We start from the raw sequence: 15391 nt of genomic DNA on the forward strand, positions 1-15391 counted from the left end.
AGATCACCCAGTAGTGCTATCTGCAGGGTCAGCTCCATGCAAATATTGCAATCCTTCAGCCATTCCTGGACCTGTGTCCAGAATCAAGCTAAAAATGGACAGTACCAAAACAGAGCTGGGAAGATTGTATCCCCCATACAAATAACATTCTATTGGTAGCAAGAATTTTATATAATAATTTAAATTGAAAAATTCTAAGTTTTGAATCCGGCGTCGTTTTGCGTATCAGTTCATAAACACTATGCCATGGAATCGGTATGTCAAAAATCTCTTCCCAACTATTTTGCAATCTATATGGGACGGCTGTCAATCTTTTGGTCCTTAAATGAAACTGGTAAACTTTTTTATTTATCACAATTTGCTTTAACCAATTATGTTTTTTAATACAAGGCAGACAGACAAGTTCCTTACTTTTTCCTCCTTCCACTTTCCTCTTCCATTTTTGCAGTAATGCTGCAATTATTTGGTTGTAATTTTGGGTAGAGCAGACATTTCCATATGTTTTTGTTAGCTGCATGTGCGACATAACTCCACCAGTCCTACCTATGATATCATTTACGAAGATTCTACCTTTTTTAAAACATTCTCAAAAAAGAACGGTTTTTTATTTATTAGTATATTTGAGTTTAACCACAATATTTGTTGCAATATTTGTTCTGTCATTTCTGGAGGATTAAATTGAAATTGCAACCAATTTTCTATGGCTTGTTTTAGAAATAGTGATATTTGGGAGATGATTTCCTTTTCAAATACCTGAAAGTGAGGGGTTGTAATCTGAATAAAGGGAAAAAGTCCCTTCTTGAACATTGGGTGAGACAATCTTACTAGTTTGCTAGAGAACCAGTTCGGATTTAAGTATAATTTTTGTATGACTGAAGCTTTTATAGGTCTAATGCTTTAATATTTAATAATTTCTGTCCTCCTAATTCATATTCATTATATAAATAGGCCCGTTTAATTTTGTCTGGCTTGCCGTTCCAAATAAAATGGAATATATGTTTCTCATATCATTTTAAAAAACTGTTCGCTAGGCGTAGGCAAGACCATAAGCTAATAGGTAAACTGGGATAATACTAAAGAGTGTTTTATTTTATTTAAATTTTTTCTGGGTGTAGATCAGCTTAATATTGCAGATAGATTGTAACTTCCATCAATGTAATTGTCTGCATCACTTCCAATCCCCCATGTTTATATACAGTGAGGGAAAAAAGTATTTGATCCCCTGCTGATTTTGTATGTTTGCCCACTGACAAAGAAATTATCAGTCTATAATTTTAATGGTAGGTTTATTTGAACAGTGAGAGACAGAATAACAACAAAAAAATCCAGAAAAACGCATGTCAAAAATGTTATAAATTGATTTGCATTTTAGTGAGGGAAATAAGTATTTGACCCCTCTGCAAAACATGACTTAGTACTTGGTTGCAATACCCTTGTTGGCAATCACAGAGGTCAGACGTTTCTTGTAGTTTGCCACCAGGTTTGCACACATCTCAGGAGGGATTTTGTTCCACTCCTCTTTGCAGATCTTCTCCAAGTAATTATGGTTTTGAGGCTGACGTTTGGCAACTCAAACCTTCAGCTCCCTCCACAGATTTTCTATGGGATTAAGGTCTGGAGACTGGCTAGGCCACTCCAGGACCTTAATGTGCTTCTTCTTGAGCCACTCCTTTGTTGCCTTGGCCATGTGTTTTGGGTCATTGTCATGCTGGAATACCCATCCACGACCCATTTTCAATGCCCTGGCTGAGGGAAGGAGGTTCTCACCCAAGATTTGACGGTACATGGCCCAGTCCATCGTCCCTTTGATGCGGTGAAGTTGTTCTGTCCCCTTAACAAAAAAACACCCCCAAAGCATAATGTTTCCACCTCCATGTTTGACGGTGGGGATGGTGTTCTTAGGGTCAAAGGCAGCATTCCTCCTCCTCCAAACACAGCGAGTTGAGTTGATGCCAAAGAGCTCGATTTTGGTCTCATCTGACCACAACACTTTCACCCAGTTCTCCTCTGAATCATTCAGATGTTCATTGGCAAACTTCAGACAGGCCTGTATATGTGCTTTCTTGAGCAGGGGGACCTTGCGGGCGCTGCAGGATTTCAGTCCTTCACGGCGTAGTGTGTTACCAATTGTTTTCTTGGTGACTATGGTCCCAGCTGCCTTGAGATCATTGACAAGATCCTCCCCGTGTAGTTCTGGGCTGATTCCTCACCGTTCTCATGATCATTGCAACTCCACGAGGTGAGATCTTGCATGGAGCCCCAGGCCGAGGGAGATTGACAGTTATTTTGTGTTTCTTCCATTTGCGAATAATCGCACCAACTGTTGTCACCTTCTCACCAAGCTGCTTGGCGATGGTCTTGTAGCCCATTCCAGCCTTGTATAGGTCTACAATCTTGTCCCTGACATCCTTGGAGAGCTCTTTGGTCTTGGCCATGGTGTTGAGTTTGTAATCTGATTGATTGATTGCTTCTGTGGACAGGTGTCTTTTATACAGGTAACAAGCTGAGATTAGGAGCACTCCCTCCCTTTAAGAGTGTGCTCCTAATCTCAGCTCGTTACCTGTATAAAAGACACCTGGGAGCCAGAAATCTTTCTGATTGAGAGGGGGTCAAATACTTATTTCCCTCATTAAAATGCAAATCAATTTATAACATTTTTGACATGTGTTTTTCTGGATTTTTTTGTTGTTATTCTGTCTCTCACTATTCAAATAAACCTACAATTAAAATTATAGACTGATCATTTCTTTGTCAGTGGGCAAACGTACAAAATCAGCAGGGGATCAAATACTTTTTTCCCTCACTATACACACACACACACACACACACACACACACACACACACACACACACACACACACACACACACACACACATATATATATTTATACACACACATATCCATACATACATACATATCCTTTTTAAAAATATATATATTCCCCTTTATTACTTTCCAACCCCGCCACCCTTTCCCCACTTGGAGTAAACAACAACGCCTAGGCCTCTACTTCCAGCCCATACCCACTATCTACATTTTATGGACACAGTCAATTTTACAGTAATTACATTTTGTTTGCTCTTTCTCCTGAACTTCTTCTACTCTCAACCTCTCCGATCATTTTCATGATGTCCATCCGGTTTGCTTCTATATGCCATAACTGTGCTCCTTCACAAAAGCTCTCAACCTACAACCCATACACTTATTATGGACACAGCGTGTCTACATTATTAGTTATCTTGATATTGTTTGTTGTTAGTTGTTATTGGTCCCATCCTTCAATTCCATTCAACACCTCCCATCTATCTTTTAACACCATCCATATAGGATTTCTATTTGCCATATATATTTCAACTGTACTGTGATGTCTTACAAAAGTTAATAAGCAAATAGGTAAACTGAGATAATACTAAAGAGTTAATCAGTGTGATTTTTCCACAAATTGACAGGTATTTACCTTTCCATGGTAGCAAGATCTTATCTATTTTTGCTAACTTTCTATTAACATTTTTTGGAGTGAGATCATTTATTTCATTTGGGATATGTATTCCGAGTATATCCACATCACCGTCAGACCATTTTATTGGTAAACTACATGGTAATATAAAAATAGTATTTTGTAGGGATCCAATACGTAATGTAGTACATTTATCATAATTTGGTTGTAATCCAGAGAGGTTAGAAAATGTATCTAGATCCTCTATGAGGCTGTGGAGGGATTCAAGTTGTGGATTTAAAAGAAAACATGAATCATCAGCATACAATGACACCTTTGTTTTTAAGCCCTGGATTTCTAATCCCTTGATATTATTGTTGGATCTGATTTTAATAGCTAACATCTCGATGGCAATAATAAATAGATATGCCGATAGTGGACAACCTTGTTTCACTCCTCTTGACAGTGAGAAATAGCCATTATTTACTATTTTACACCTAGGGTTACTATACATGATTTTAACCCAATTTATAAGAGATTGTCCAAAATTGAAATGCTCCAGGCATTTATATATAAACCCCAGTCGTACTTTATCAAATGCCTTTTCGAAGTCTGCTATGAACAGTAGGCCTGGCTTCCCATATTTTTCATAGTGTTCTATTGTTTCCAGTACTTGCCTTATATTATCTCCAATGTATCGCCCATGTAAAAAACCTGTCTGATTAGAATGAATAATGTCCGACAATACTTTTTTAATTCTATGCGCTATACATTTTGCTAGAATATTTGCATCACAACACTGAAGTGTAAGTGGCCGCCAATTTTTTTAATGGACTGGATCTTTATATATTTTCCACTTGTATCCTGTTTCAGTAATAATGAAATCAGGCCTTCTTGAGTGTCTGATAATCTACCATTTACATAGGAGTGGTTAAAACATGCTAATAACGGTCCTCTGAGTATATCAAAAAAGGTTTGGTATACCTCGACTGGTATGCCATCCAACCCTGGAGTTTTCCCAAACTTAAAGTCTTTAATTGCATCCAGAAGTTCCTCCTCTGTAATTTCACCTTCACATGAGTCTTTCTGTATGGCTGTTAATTTTACATTATCAATAGAAAATAAATCTCTACAATTTGCTTCAGTTAGAGGAGATGGAGGCGACTGAAATGAAAACATATGCTTAAAGTACTTTGTTTCCTCCTTCAAAATATCATTTGGTGAATCATGGGTGACTCCGTCATTTGTAACCAGTTTCAAAAAATTATTTTTGGTAGCATTCCTATGTTGAAGATTAAAAAAGAATTTGGTGCATTTTCCCCATATTCCATCCAGTTTGCTTCATTTTTTATAACATATTACACTTGATCTTTCTTGAATAAGTTTCTCCATTTCTTTTTGTTTTTCCTCTAATTTATTCTGAGCCTCTATGTTTACATTTACATTTTACATTTTAGTCATTTAGCAGACGCTCTTATCCAGAGCGACTTACAGTTAGTGAATACATATTTTTTTATACTGTTAGACTTTCTATTTCCTTTGTTAGTGTGGACTCTTTTGACCTAAATTGCTTTTGTTTTCGAGATGAGTACTGAATTGCATGGCCTCTAAAGGCACATTTAAAGGTGTCCCATACAATAAGGGGATTTGCTGTACCTATGTTATGTCGGAAAAAATCAGTTATAAATTCCTCTGTCCTAATTAAAAACAAGTTATCATCCAATAGGCTTTGATTACATTTCCAATATCCTCGCCCACGTGGAAATTCAGTAAGAGTAATGTATATGCCAATTATATGATTGTTATAATAATTCTTAGCTGTTTTTCAAAAATGTAAAACAAAGACGTGTTCGCATATTATCATAATAATTGAATCCAGAAAAAACGATATACTTAAATATCATAAAAAACTGTGAAAATTCATTGTCTTTAAAGATATTTAACCAAGCGACTGATTTCCTTTCTTTATTGTTCAATTTTAGTAAACTTAATAGTCAACCAATCAATACAATTATATGGAACTATTACCCTTGCAACAAACTATGCAACATCTGAAGCTGAAATATAGGCTGTAGGCCATACTTCATTCAGTTACTTTCTGGCTGCCATTTGAGTCAAGTTTACAAGACTACCTTTAGGGGTTGAGGGTTGAACGATCATACACAGGATATTTTGTTTAATCAGTGAAGCACATCCTTCTACGTGGTGACATAAACATGATTAAGGTGTTCTAATCTATGCATCAATCCAGAACTAACACTTAAATTCAAAAGTACACATCTGTGCTAATACATTCCTGCGTACCTTTTCACAGAAATACAATTAACATACCAGAACATCAACAAATCCTTTCCCTGAGACAGGTTAAACCCTTCTTAATTATTTTACAGTCTGAAGTGCACTCTTTTTTCACTGGGAAGGAATGTTGATTTGTTTCCGTTGTGTCATTTTAGTTTAATCAAGTGTGCAATGTAGAAAGCATAGTAAAAGGCTCAAGGACTCAACCCTGTCAATCTCTGTTGGAGGGAAGGACAGTGAGGCTAGAATCCTTCTACAGCAGTACAGTAGAGGTCATCCCTATGACTTCACTGATTCAGTTGAGTGTTTGATTATTTGCTCGTACATATATACATTTTACACCCTACGGATGGAGCAACATCTTGTTCAATCCCATTACCAAGATATTCTCTTTGTCCAGCCTAAAAAATGGATGTGACGGAAAAGCTCTTTGAGGGAAGTCGTAAAAGTCTTACATGCAATTGCAGGTACTGCTGGAGTCTTCCTGTCCCCTAGACTGCCTGTTTTTTAATGTGCTACCCTGCCCTCTGTTTCCCTACACATTCAACCATGAAGGTTTGCCATTGACGTAACATGTTTTTTCGTGATTGTATATGCTGCTGCGTGGGCACCAAGAGGATGCAAAAGTGGCTTCTTATTTTGAAAGGGTGCTCCATCCCACCACAAATAATCCACCACTTCATAACTCTTCATAAATGGGCGAGCGAAGGACATTTACCTAAAAACTGTCTAAAATGCCTTTTACAGTTCTGAAGGAACAACTCCACTCTCCATTATAGTAATTAAATTAATTATCTTCTGAGGATATAAGCCAAATCAGAGCCTGATGAAGGGGTAATGAAGAGAGAGGCAGAGCTTTATGCTGTACCCAATGTGCATCAATAAAATAACTATTACCGCAGAATCAACTAGGAAAACACCATCGTTACTTTAACGAGCGGCCATCCGAATTCGACAACGGGCATTACATTTATCAAATGTTGGGTAATATTTTTAGATGCAAGAAGGCATTAGGATGTTCATGTTCAAGCAATTAACTGCTGTCCGGTTTTACTGTGTTTGGCGGTAAAGTAATATAGGAACAGAATTACATTTATTTATATCTATATACATCTATATACACATAAATTACATTAACAGTATTCATATAAAGGGCAGGAAAACGTAAAAAGACATGATAGCAGTGTACCATCAACATCTAAAATAATTCAGAGCTAATTTCAGAGCTAGCCCAGTACTCAAGAAAAGACAAAAGAACAGGCGAGATAAGCGGATAGACTGGACTCTTTCATCCCCTTCAACTGATTTGTTAGGGCAACAAAGATGTGCAAAGCAAAAGTCCATAGGCCTATCCTGGGCTGAGAGTGGTGGAGAGAATGCATCACCAGTTTGCACAGTTCAAGCATAATTAATGCAGTATGTGGTTAGGGGGCTTTATTCACAACCCTGATTAACAGTAACACAGAGGTTTTCACTGTCGCCTTCCTTTTTGAAAATGTTACAGTTAATTTCAGAACACCTAGTGAAGTTCAAAGTTTCTAGCTCTCTTGGTACACAAGACTGCTTATGTGCAAAGAGAATGTGGGTCAGGCATTAAAATGCATGAGCATTGTATAAGGAATGACGAAGTGCTGATAAGCACTGTTGGGAAGTACAAAAGAACGGTATAAAATAAACAATAGTAAAGGGTCTTACAAATGGGCATTTACCTTTTGATTCCAAATAAAATAGCTATGATGAATAAATGAAATGGCAGCCATTACTCGTTGTTCTTCAATATTTGAGATCCTGACAGCAAGATAGTCTGCTCTGCGCCATGCAGAACAAGGCCGACAAACTCTCCACATAGTTTACTGTCTGACACCAATGTGACCAGTACAGTCATATTCAGTGTCTCGACACAGGTGGGGGACAATGGAAGGGAGGTTCACAAGAAGTTGGTGACAGACTGATTGAACAAACAGGACACCCGAGTCACAAGAAACTCTACATTTGTTCACCACCCATGTCTCAGAGAGATAATAGAAGAACAGAAAAGCAATACACTCTTGTCCAGAGTCTAAATGTGTAATCTCTGACACATCAAACACAATTTCAGAAACAACCATCTAGGCGACTGCCTAAGTCAAAAATACTATACTTTCGAAGGATTCTTTATTTTTCTAACAAATTGCGATGCGTCAGTAGAGTAATATAGACAAGCATTGTTAGATACAAAAAACAGGAGAATGCTCTAATTTTGTCTAGCATTTAACATGAGGACAAGGACAGTACAGTAGCCGATTCATCATGTCCGACATTAACATAACCTTGATTAACATTGGAAAGGAAATGCTGTGTCCTACCAAATGAAGCAGGCTTTGAACTCATACACTCTCAGGGTCATTTTATTTAATGAAGCTTTGAACCTAGATTACTGATTAGCAAATCCTCTTTCATACCAATTGCTTTTGTAGATATTATGCACCAACTTTAATCTTTAATGAGATGTTAGAGTCCTTTAATGTTACATTGTGCCAGGCCATTAATGACCAATTCCGTGTTTAAATAATTATTCCATTCAAGGCCAATTTGCAGATTTGGAATTTAAACTTTTTTGCATTTTCATTCAAATGGGCATATGGTCTCATATTTTCTAGAGAAGAGAAAAAAAGTTACATTACTTTTTTGTCAATGTTTTTTCCAGATATTCTTTCACTAGCCTGCTACTAAAATCTCTTGGAGGATGAATTCTAAATTCAGATCCAAACTGGTTCATGACCTTTAATGAAAACAAGGAACCTTCATTGGAATAGTTAGAAACAGAGATGGCCTTCCATTTTATATAAATTAGGAGGCAGTTCAAATGGCTCCACATTAGGGCTGGCTAAAAGGAGGCTGTGTTTTGAACAGTGAACATAGCAGACAATATTTTCATTTAATCAAATTCCCTAACTAACAAATATGCTGAGGATTGTGCTCTGTCATGGAAAATGCCCATTTCCTGGTCCGAAAAAAAAGAGCAACTTTTTATCAAGACACAAACCGATTACATATATACATTTACTATGTCCTCTTAGTCCATGGCGGTTTCTCAATTACAGTATATTACTGAGAAAAAACGTCCCAATCTACAACAACTGTCCCAATCATGGCATAGATCTCAACCCTGTCTCGACAATTCAACCCTGTTTGGTTGTTTTAATGTAGAGCCTCCTGTAGCTCAGTTGGTAGAGCATGGCGCTTGCAACGACAGGGTTGTGGGTTCGATTCCCACAGGGGACCAGTATGAAAAATGTATGCGCTCACTAACTGTAAGTCGCTCTGGATAAGAGCGTCTGCTAAATGACTTAAATGTAAAAACCCCATTAGAGAAACACACTACAGTTCATTCAGTGCTTTGACACCAACTTCATATCTTAAAACAGTTAAGCAGGAATTTCATCTCTACTGTAGCTAACAAATGTAATTGCTCATTTCAATTTTCTGTTACAAATACAAGAAATCGGCTACAGTAGAAATGCACAACAAATTGTAGTACACATACAAGCAGTACAAACAGAGGAGGAATTGAGTGTTCTACCAGGAAATAACACTTTGGGGACAACCACTACCTGTATATGTACTGTTTGAACCATGAGAAACATGTCATTTTTGCAACCTCACTTTTTCTAAGCGGCATAAGAGAAAACATTAATTATACATAAATGACAAATACAAATGTACGTCTTTTAACGTTTCTGTAAACTGCTCTAAGATCAGCTACTTAGTCCTTAAAATGCAGTGGTTCTAGTCCTGTATTCAGAGGATGTTTGTTTTTCTTCAAATCGTCCCATTGGTGAGTGTGAGCAGACCATTGTGGAAAAAAACATGCGATTCTTTCCCGTTTCACTCCCCTTGTCCATCAGTTATGGCATGGAGCCAAGTGATGCTTCTCCAATTTCAAAGGTGTGAGGTTAAAGCATGGAACGCATTATTACATGTATTGTGAAGACGGTTAAAGTTCCGAATTTTCTTATAAAATTATTGTTTTAAGATAGTTTGTCTATCTGTCAACACCAATTGATCTTTGACTGTAGTTCACGGCAGATTCAATTTAGCTTGAAAACCATTTGACACATTTAAACTGTTATTGGTAACTAGCTGTAATCATCGTCCCTGTTGTTCCTTTGTCTCTCGACACACCAAAAATGAAGGTCTTCCTACCATGAATGAGAAAATGGCGGACCATGTTGCTGAGCAGAGCAAAAACTATGCAACGCCACCTAGAGGAACCCCAAGATACCATTGCACAGCCACAAACTCCAAGGTCATACAACCTCAAGCCTATTTTCATGATTTGAAATTGACTTCAAAGCTTCAAAAAATATATATACAATCATTGAGTACAATATAAACTGGAGTGTCCTCCCAGACCAGCTACCACTACCATTCCCCCTCAATACTCCCCAATAACCTTAGTGAAACTAGGTCAGAAAGGAGGGGACCTTGTGAGGAAAGCAGATAACAAATGGCAAAGCATGGCGTTCAATTAGTAGGCAGAATAGAGGGCCACAGTATCAAATCAGATTATTTCTTAGAGTACATTGGTCAAATTGCTTTCCGTGTGGCACAGCTAATAGCTATTCGATTGACCCATAAGTTACATAGCAACTGCAACATGCTGAAAATTCTAGCGTTTCGCATATAAAACTCGGACAATAAGAAAAATGTTTAAGAACAACAAATGTTTTTCCATTCTTAAAATACACAATTTCAAACCATAGATAAGTCCCCAACACTAAAAACGAATAGCAATTTTTAAGGTTTGGACCATAAGCCTTACATAAAGCAATCTCCTTATAAAATGTGTGCTTAGGTAAGACTTGATTATTCAAACTACTAATTTTGTAACGGACACTGCAATATGAAATGACAGTTATCCGGAAAGATGTTAAATGCATGAAATAATTTTGTATAGATCATTTTTACATTTTAGTCATTTAGCAGACGCTCTTATCCAGAGTGACTTACAGGAGCAATTAGGGATAAGTGCCTTGCTCAAGGACACAGACAGATTTTTCACCTAGTCGCCTCGGGATTTGATTACTCGTCCAACGCTCTTAACCGCTGGGCTACCTGCCGCCTAAGATCAGTTAAGAGATTACACTTAGATGTCTTACGGCGGTCAATATCAAATAAATTCAAAGTAATGCTTTGGGCTCCCGAGTGGCGCAGCGGTCTAAGGCACTGCATCTCAGTGCTTGAGGCGTCACTACAGACCCCCTGGTTTGACTGCAGGCTGTATCACAACCGGCCGTGATTGGGAGTCCCATAGGGCGGCGCACAGCGTCGTCCGGGTTTGGCCAGTGTAGGCCGTCATTGTAAATAAGAATTTGCTCTTAACTGACTTGCCTAGTTAAATAAAGGTAAAATAAAATAAAACAAGAAATGCAACCGTGATACACCAATACACCATTGCTTCGTTATGCTATTTGGATTTAATTTGTGATGCAAATTATATCTGTGGCAAGAAATCTACTTAAGAAGTGGCCATTTCAGTAGTTTGGGTTTGGAGATGTAGAGCAGGGTATGCCAGTGTTTCTGATCCCTCACTAAGGCCCCTCACTCATAAACTCAGAAGCCACACTAGCCTTTTCTTCTTTTAATCCTTCCTATGCATCTGATTTCCTAGCCTCTCTAATACCCCACAATATAAACCACATCACTGATTGTTGGAAACACTTTCTAAGAACAACAACCAAAGGATATTACATATGAACTGTTTTAATTCATAAATGTCTGTGTAATTGGCTATTTTGTTTTCAATCAACAGAAAGTTTGCCGAAATCATAAAATATATATATATATATATATTACGTGTCTATTGCTTTTTTCATCACACATTTTTATTTAAATGTTAAGGCTAATGAGGATTTTTTAAATTTATTATTCTAATGAGGATTTTTTAAAATTATTATTCTGCTTACAGCATTCTATAATTGCTATGAGAAAAGACGGATTCTTCTTCCAACACCACTTAACTGGCTTTAAAAAACTAAACTACAGTATAGAACCTACTCAAGATCTGAGCCCTATTCTGCCTAGTGCCAAAGCCACTAGGTTATCAACGCTGTACACAACTTTAACCTCCTTTACAGAAGTATACAGGAGACTCATGTACCTCTCACATGATTTTGCTTTTTGTGTAGGAAGCCTCGAAGATCACTGTCATGTGACAAGGAAGAAAATTCACTGTCATCCAAAAAGCTCCAATTGGGCTTCAAACAGTCATCTCTGCATAGCCAAGACAAGTTATTTGCAGTTCTACAACAAGTAAGGCAGTCTTGAAGCCACAGGAGTTTGGTGGCACCTTAATTGGGGAGGACAGGCTCGTGATAATGGCTGGAGCGGAATTGGTGGAATGGTATCAAATACATCAAACACATGGTTTCCATATGTTTGATGCCATTCCAAATGCTCTGTTACGGCCATTATTATGAGTCGTCTTGCCCTCAGCAGCCTCCTGTGCTTGAAGCAGCCATGGATGGATTGTGTTGCACTGGAATCCATTCTGAATATGGTGTTATGTTCCCTCATCAAATCAAATCAAAATGTATTTGTCACGTGCTTTGTAAACAACAGGGTGTAGACTAACAGTGAAATGCTTACTTACGGCCCTTCCCAACAATGCAGAGAGAAGAAAAAGAGAAAGGAATAACTAATGGATTCAACATGCTCCAAATACATAGACATATTTCATTTTCTTTCTTTTGTTTCATCTCTGTCCTCTGCCATAAAACAAAATCTCTTGATTTCTAAGGAGATTTGAGAAATTAGCTCAAATATCATCTTCATAAATTGTGGGAAAACTTACCGCAAAAGCTGGTTTACAACTTTACAAGGAAGTAAGTCTGATTAAACCTTTGGAGGTTCTGCTGGTATAGTTCCAATGCTTAGAATATTCCCAGCACAAACAATTCACAAGAGTTCAAAACTCATGGAATTTCCTACTTAATGTCTTCACGCTATTATTGATCTTTACCTTTTCTTTCTGTCATTAACTAACTGGAAAGAGATATATCATGTTTAGAATAATTCCTACAGCTCCAGAACAAACTATCCAAACATCAACAGCGCACTGGAGTGAACTGAGGTTGATAAAATGAAACAAGTGTGGGATATTCTGTGAGACCAAACTTTGCTGCATGTCAATAGAATTGCATGCAGAAAAATTGCAGGTAGAGTTGTGTACATGTAACCGCATGTACTAAGCATTTTAATCAGAGTTTTGCAGTGAGATGTATCTTAGTGGAGGTTGCTATAGTCTTAGTTTATAATGGACGGCAAAATCACATTTAGCCTAGGCCTGCAGTATTTTATCACACTTCAAATGCAACTTCGTAATCAAAAACGACAAACACAATGCATTTTGAACGCAATGTGAAAACGTTGTGAATGTGAAACCTGAATGCCTTGGCTATATGTAATAAATCAAGTTAAATCCTGCCTTGAGGGGTCCTGCTTTTGACACGGGGAGACGTGATAATTGGGGGTAAAAACAAAAATAGTTATTTCAGTGATTTAATTTGGCCTAATAAATGGAAGCAACCCCTGGGATAAATAACTAAAACGTGCAGGTTAAATGTATCTTCCTAAGAAAAAGTATTTTGTTTTGTTAAAGAAGAATTGTTACTTCGTCTAGGCCTAGTCAAATAATTGACGTTATTGGGAAAACTTCATTTTTTAGATAAAGTGAGCATGGTTGAGGGGCTTTTGAATGCGCTGGGCTATTTGTGGAGCCTTTTTCTTTAGCTTAGCCTATATGTCCAGACCTTTTGAAGTGGGATTCACGAAAGATCTATCCAAAAATGTAAGTTCGCATCACTGAAAGTTGACTTGTACAATTCCTTACCTGTGGTTCGTGCTGTTCCAGTAGACTGCATATCTGTCTGATATAATTTTGCTATCGTCTGCCCATACCGCGACCCAAGATAACATGGCAACAACCATAAGTGTCAACTCCATTTGAAAAGCGAAATAGTTCTTGTCCATTATGAGCAAAGGCTATATAATTCGTCGCGTTGTTGTCTATAAGTTATACTGATACAAGTACAGTGTTTCTTATCGCTGTTCAAATGGACATGGTGTCATTCATGATGCACGAGGTTGGTTGCAGTCCACATTCAAATTCCAGGTGCTCTCAGCTGCAGTTTTTCGTCTTCAGATTTACAATGTAGGCCTATGTAGCTATACATTCCCATTCGTGAGAACATTAGTGAGTCCAAGCAGAGACTATGAAGTTAAATTAGATTACGTTCCATGAAGATTCATCAATGTTGTTTATTTAGTGTGACTCAGGTCGTTGCTCTCCTTTTGCACGGCAAGCTCTTCCAATAACTATTAAAATCCATTTTCATCAATAGCCTAACTGTAAGTGATAAATGCCTTATTTGAACACATTGCGCGACATTCATCATATCTTGTTTAATATTCACTGACGCCAAGTATACAGTTGTCTGTCCTTTAAATCCATTCCTTTCCAGCATGGCATAGGCTACTTTCTAAAACTTTCGTCGTCGTAAATAGAACTCGCAAACATCCATTCAGCTGTGTCCCTCAATTGATGGTCTTCCAAATCAATATGCTTTTTATTCTAAACATTTGCACGCTTAACGATGTCCCTTCAACGCAGTGTTTATAGGTCCGTTTTGTGAGATACAATGTTTCAGTCAAGCGACCGATTGTTGTTCTTTCAGAAGAAACTCAAAATATCACAATGTTGCAGCAGAGCGATAGCCAGTGAAGAACCATTGGCTCACAAGAAACGTCCTGCTCTTCTCCGCAACTATTTCATGTAGTCCGTGGTTACTGTCCTCCGTTTCATTCTCAGGCAAAAGTTATCAATAGGATAAGTTGCTTTCTTGATACGTGCTTACCGCGTCCTACCTAACAAAGCATGAAGTGGAGAAACGGGAACGCCGCATCATTTGCGAAGTTGCTGCTGCTATTCCTGTGTTGTTTGGGGTTGCTGTTGAGAAAAGGCTAATTTCGCTTCATGTCTGGTATCGCGCTAACCTCGTCCCTGTGTGTGGTGTATAGACCAGTGGAGCTGAAATTATTTCCCCCCTTTTTTTGAGTCACTGTGGTTTTCTCTTGCGCGCCCTCTCGGTCCGTCAGCACATGGCTTGCTCGCTCTGGCCGCCGCACTCTCTCCATTCACGGCTCCTCCACACAGCGGGGCGGGGCTGAGACACTGGCCAAATAGGAGCCCAAAAACTTCTAGGGCCCTTATAATTTCAGAAAGTTTCAGAATAGTTGTGGATACTGTTATCGGGTTATAAATAGCTTATAACTCTAGCCTACAATTATGGCCAAACATGTCTATTTGTATGTGACAACTGTTTGTATACAATTTTTCATCCTGTAAAAATGTCTCTCAGGCTAATGAAAGCTTTTTACATTATGGTGTGTGTGTTCATAATCTGTGTGTGTGTGTAGCAGCAGCATATGTGGCGAGTGTGCAAGTGTGTGTTTGTGTGTGTGTGTGTTGGTTATTCTATCATTGTGTGGACCTAAAGTCCCCACAAGGATAGTAAAATGGAAAATTCTCCCTCGGGGGGACATTTCCCAGATCTCCATGAAATGGCTATTTTAAGCTTAGTGGTTAGGGTTAGGGGTTAGGGTTAGGGTTAGGA

At 38.1% G+C, this 15391-nt stretch overlaps 1 protein-coding gene across 1 annotated transcript in view; it reads right to left on the reverse strand.

Annotated features, from left to right (window-relative positions):
• Positions 1-14895, reverse strand: part of LOC121576452 (ephrin-A2-like) — a 201857-nt gene extending 186962 nt beyond the window's left edge. The window contains exon 1 of the mRNA XM_041889603.2: positions 13609-14895. Within this exon, the coding sequence (XP_041745537.1) occupies positions 13609-13748 (140 nt within the window). The 5' untranslated portion in view covers positions 13749-14895. The remainder of the gene's footprint in view (positions 1-13608) is intronic.
• Between the last annotated feature and the right edge of the window lie 496 nt (positions 14896-15391).

Source organism: Coregonus clupeaformis, chromosome 11 (assembly GCF_020615455.1).
Source record: "Coregonus clupeaformis isolate EN_2021a chromosome 11, ASM2061545v1, whole genome shotgun sequence".
Classification (NCBI taxonomy): Eukaryota; Metazoa; Chordata; class Actinopteri; order Salmoniformes; family Salmonidae; genus Coregonus; species Coregonus clupeaformis.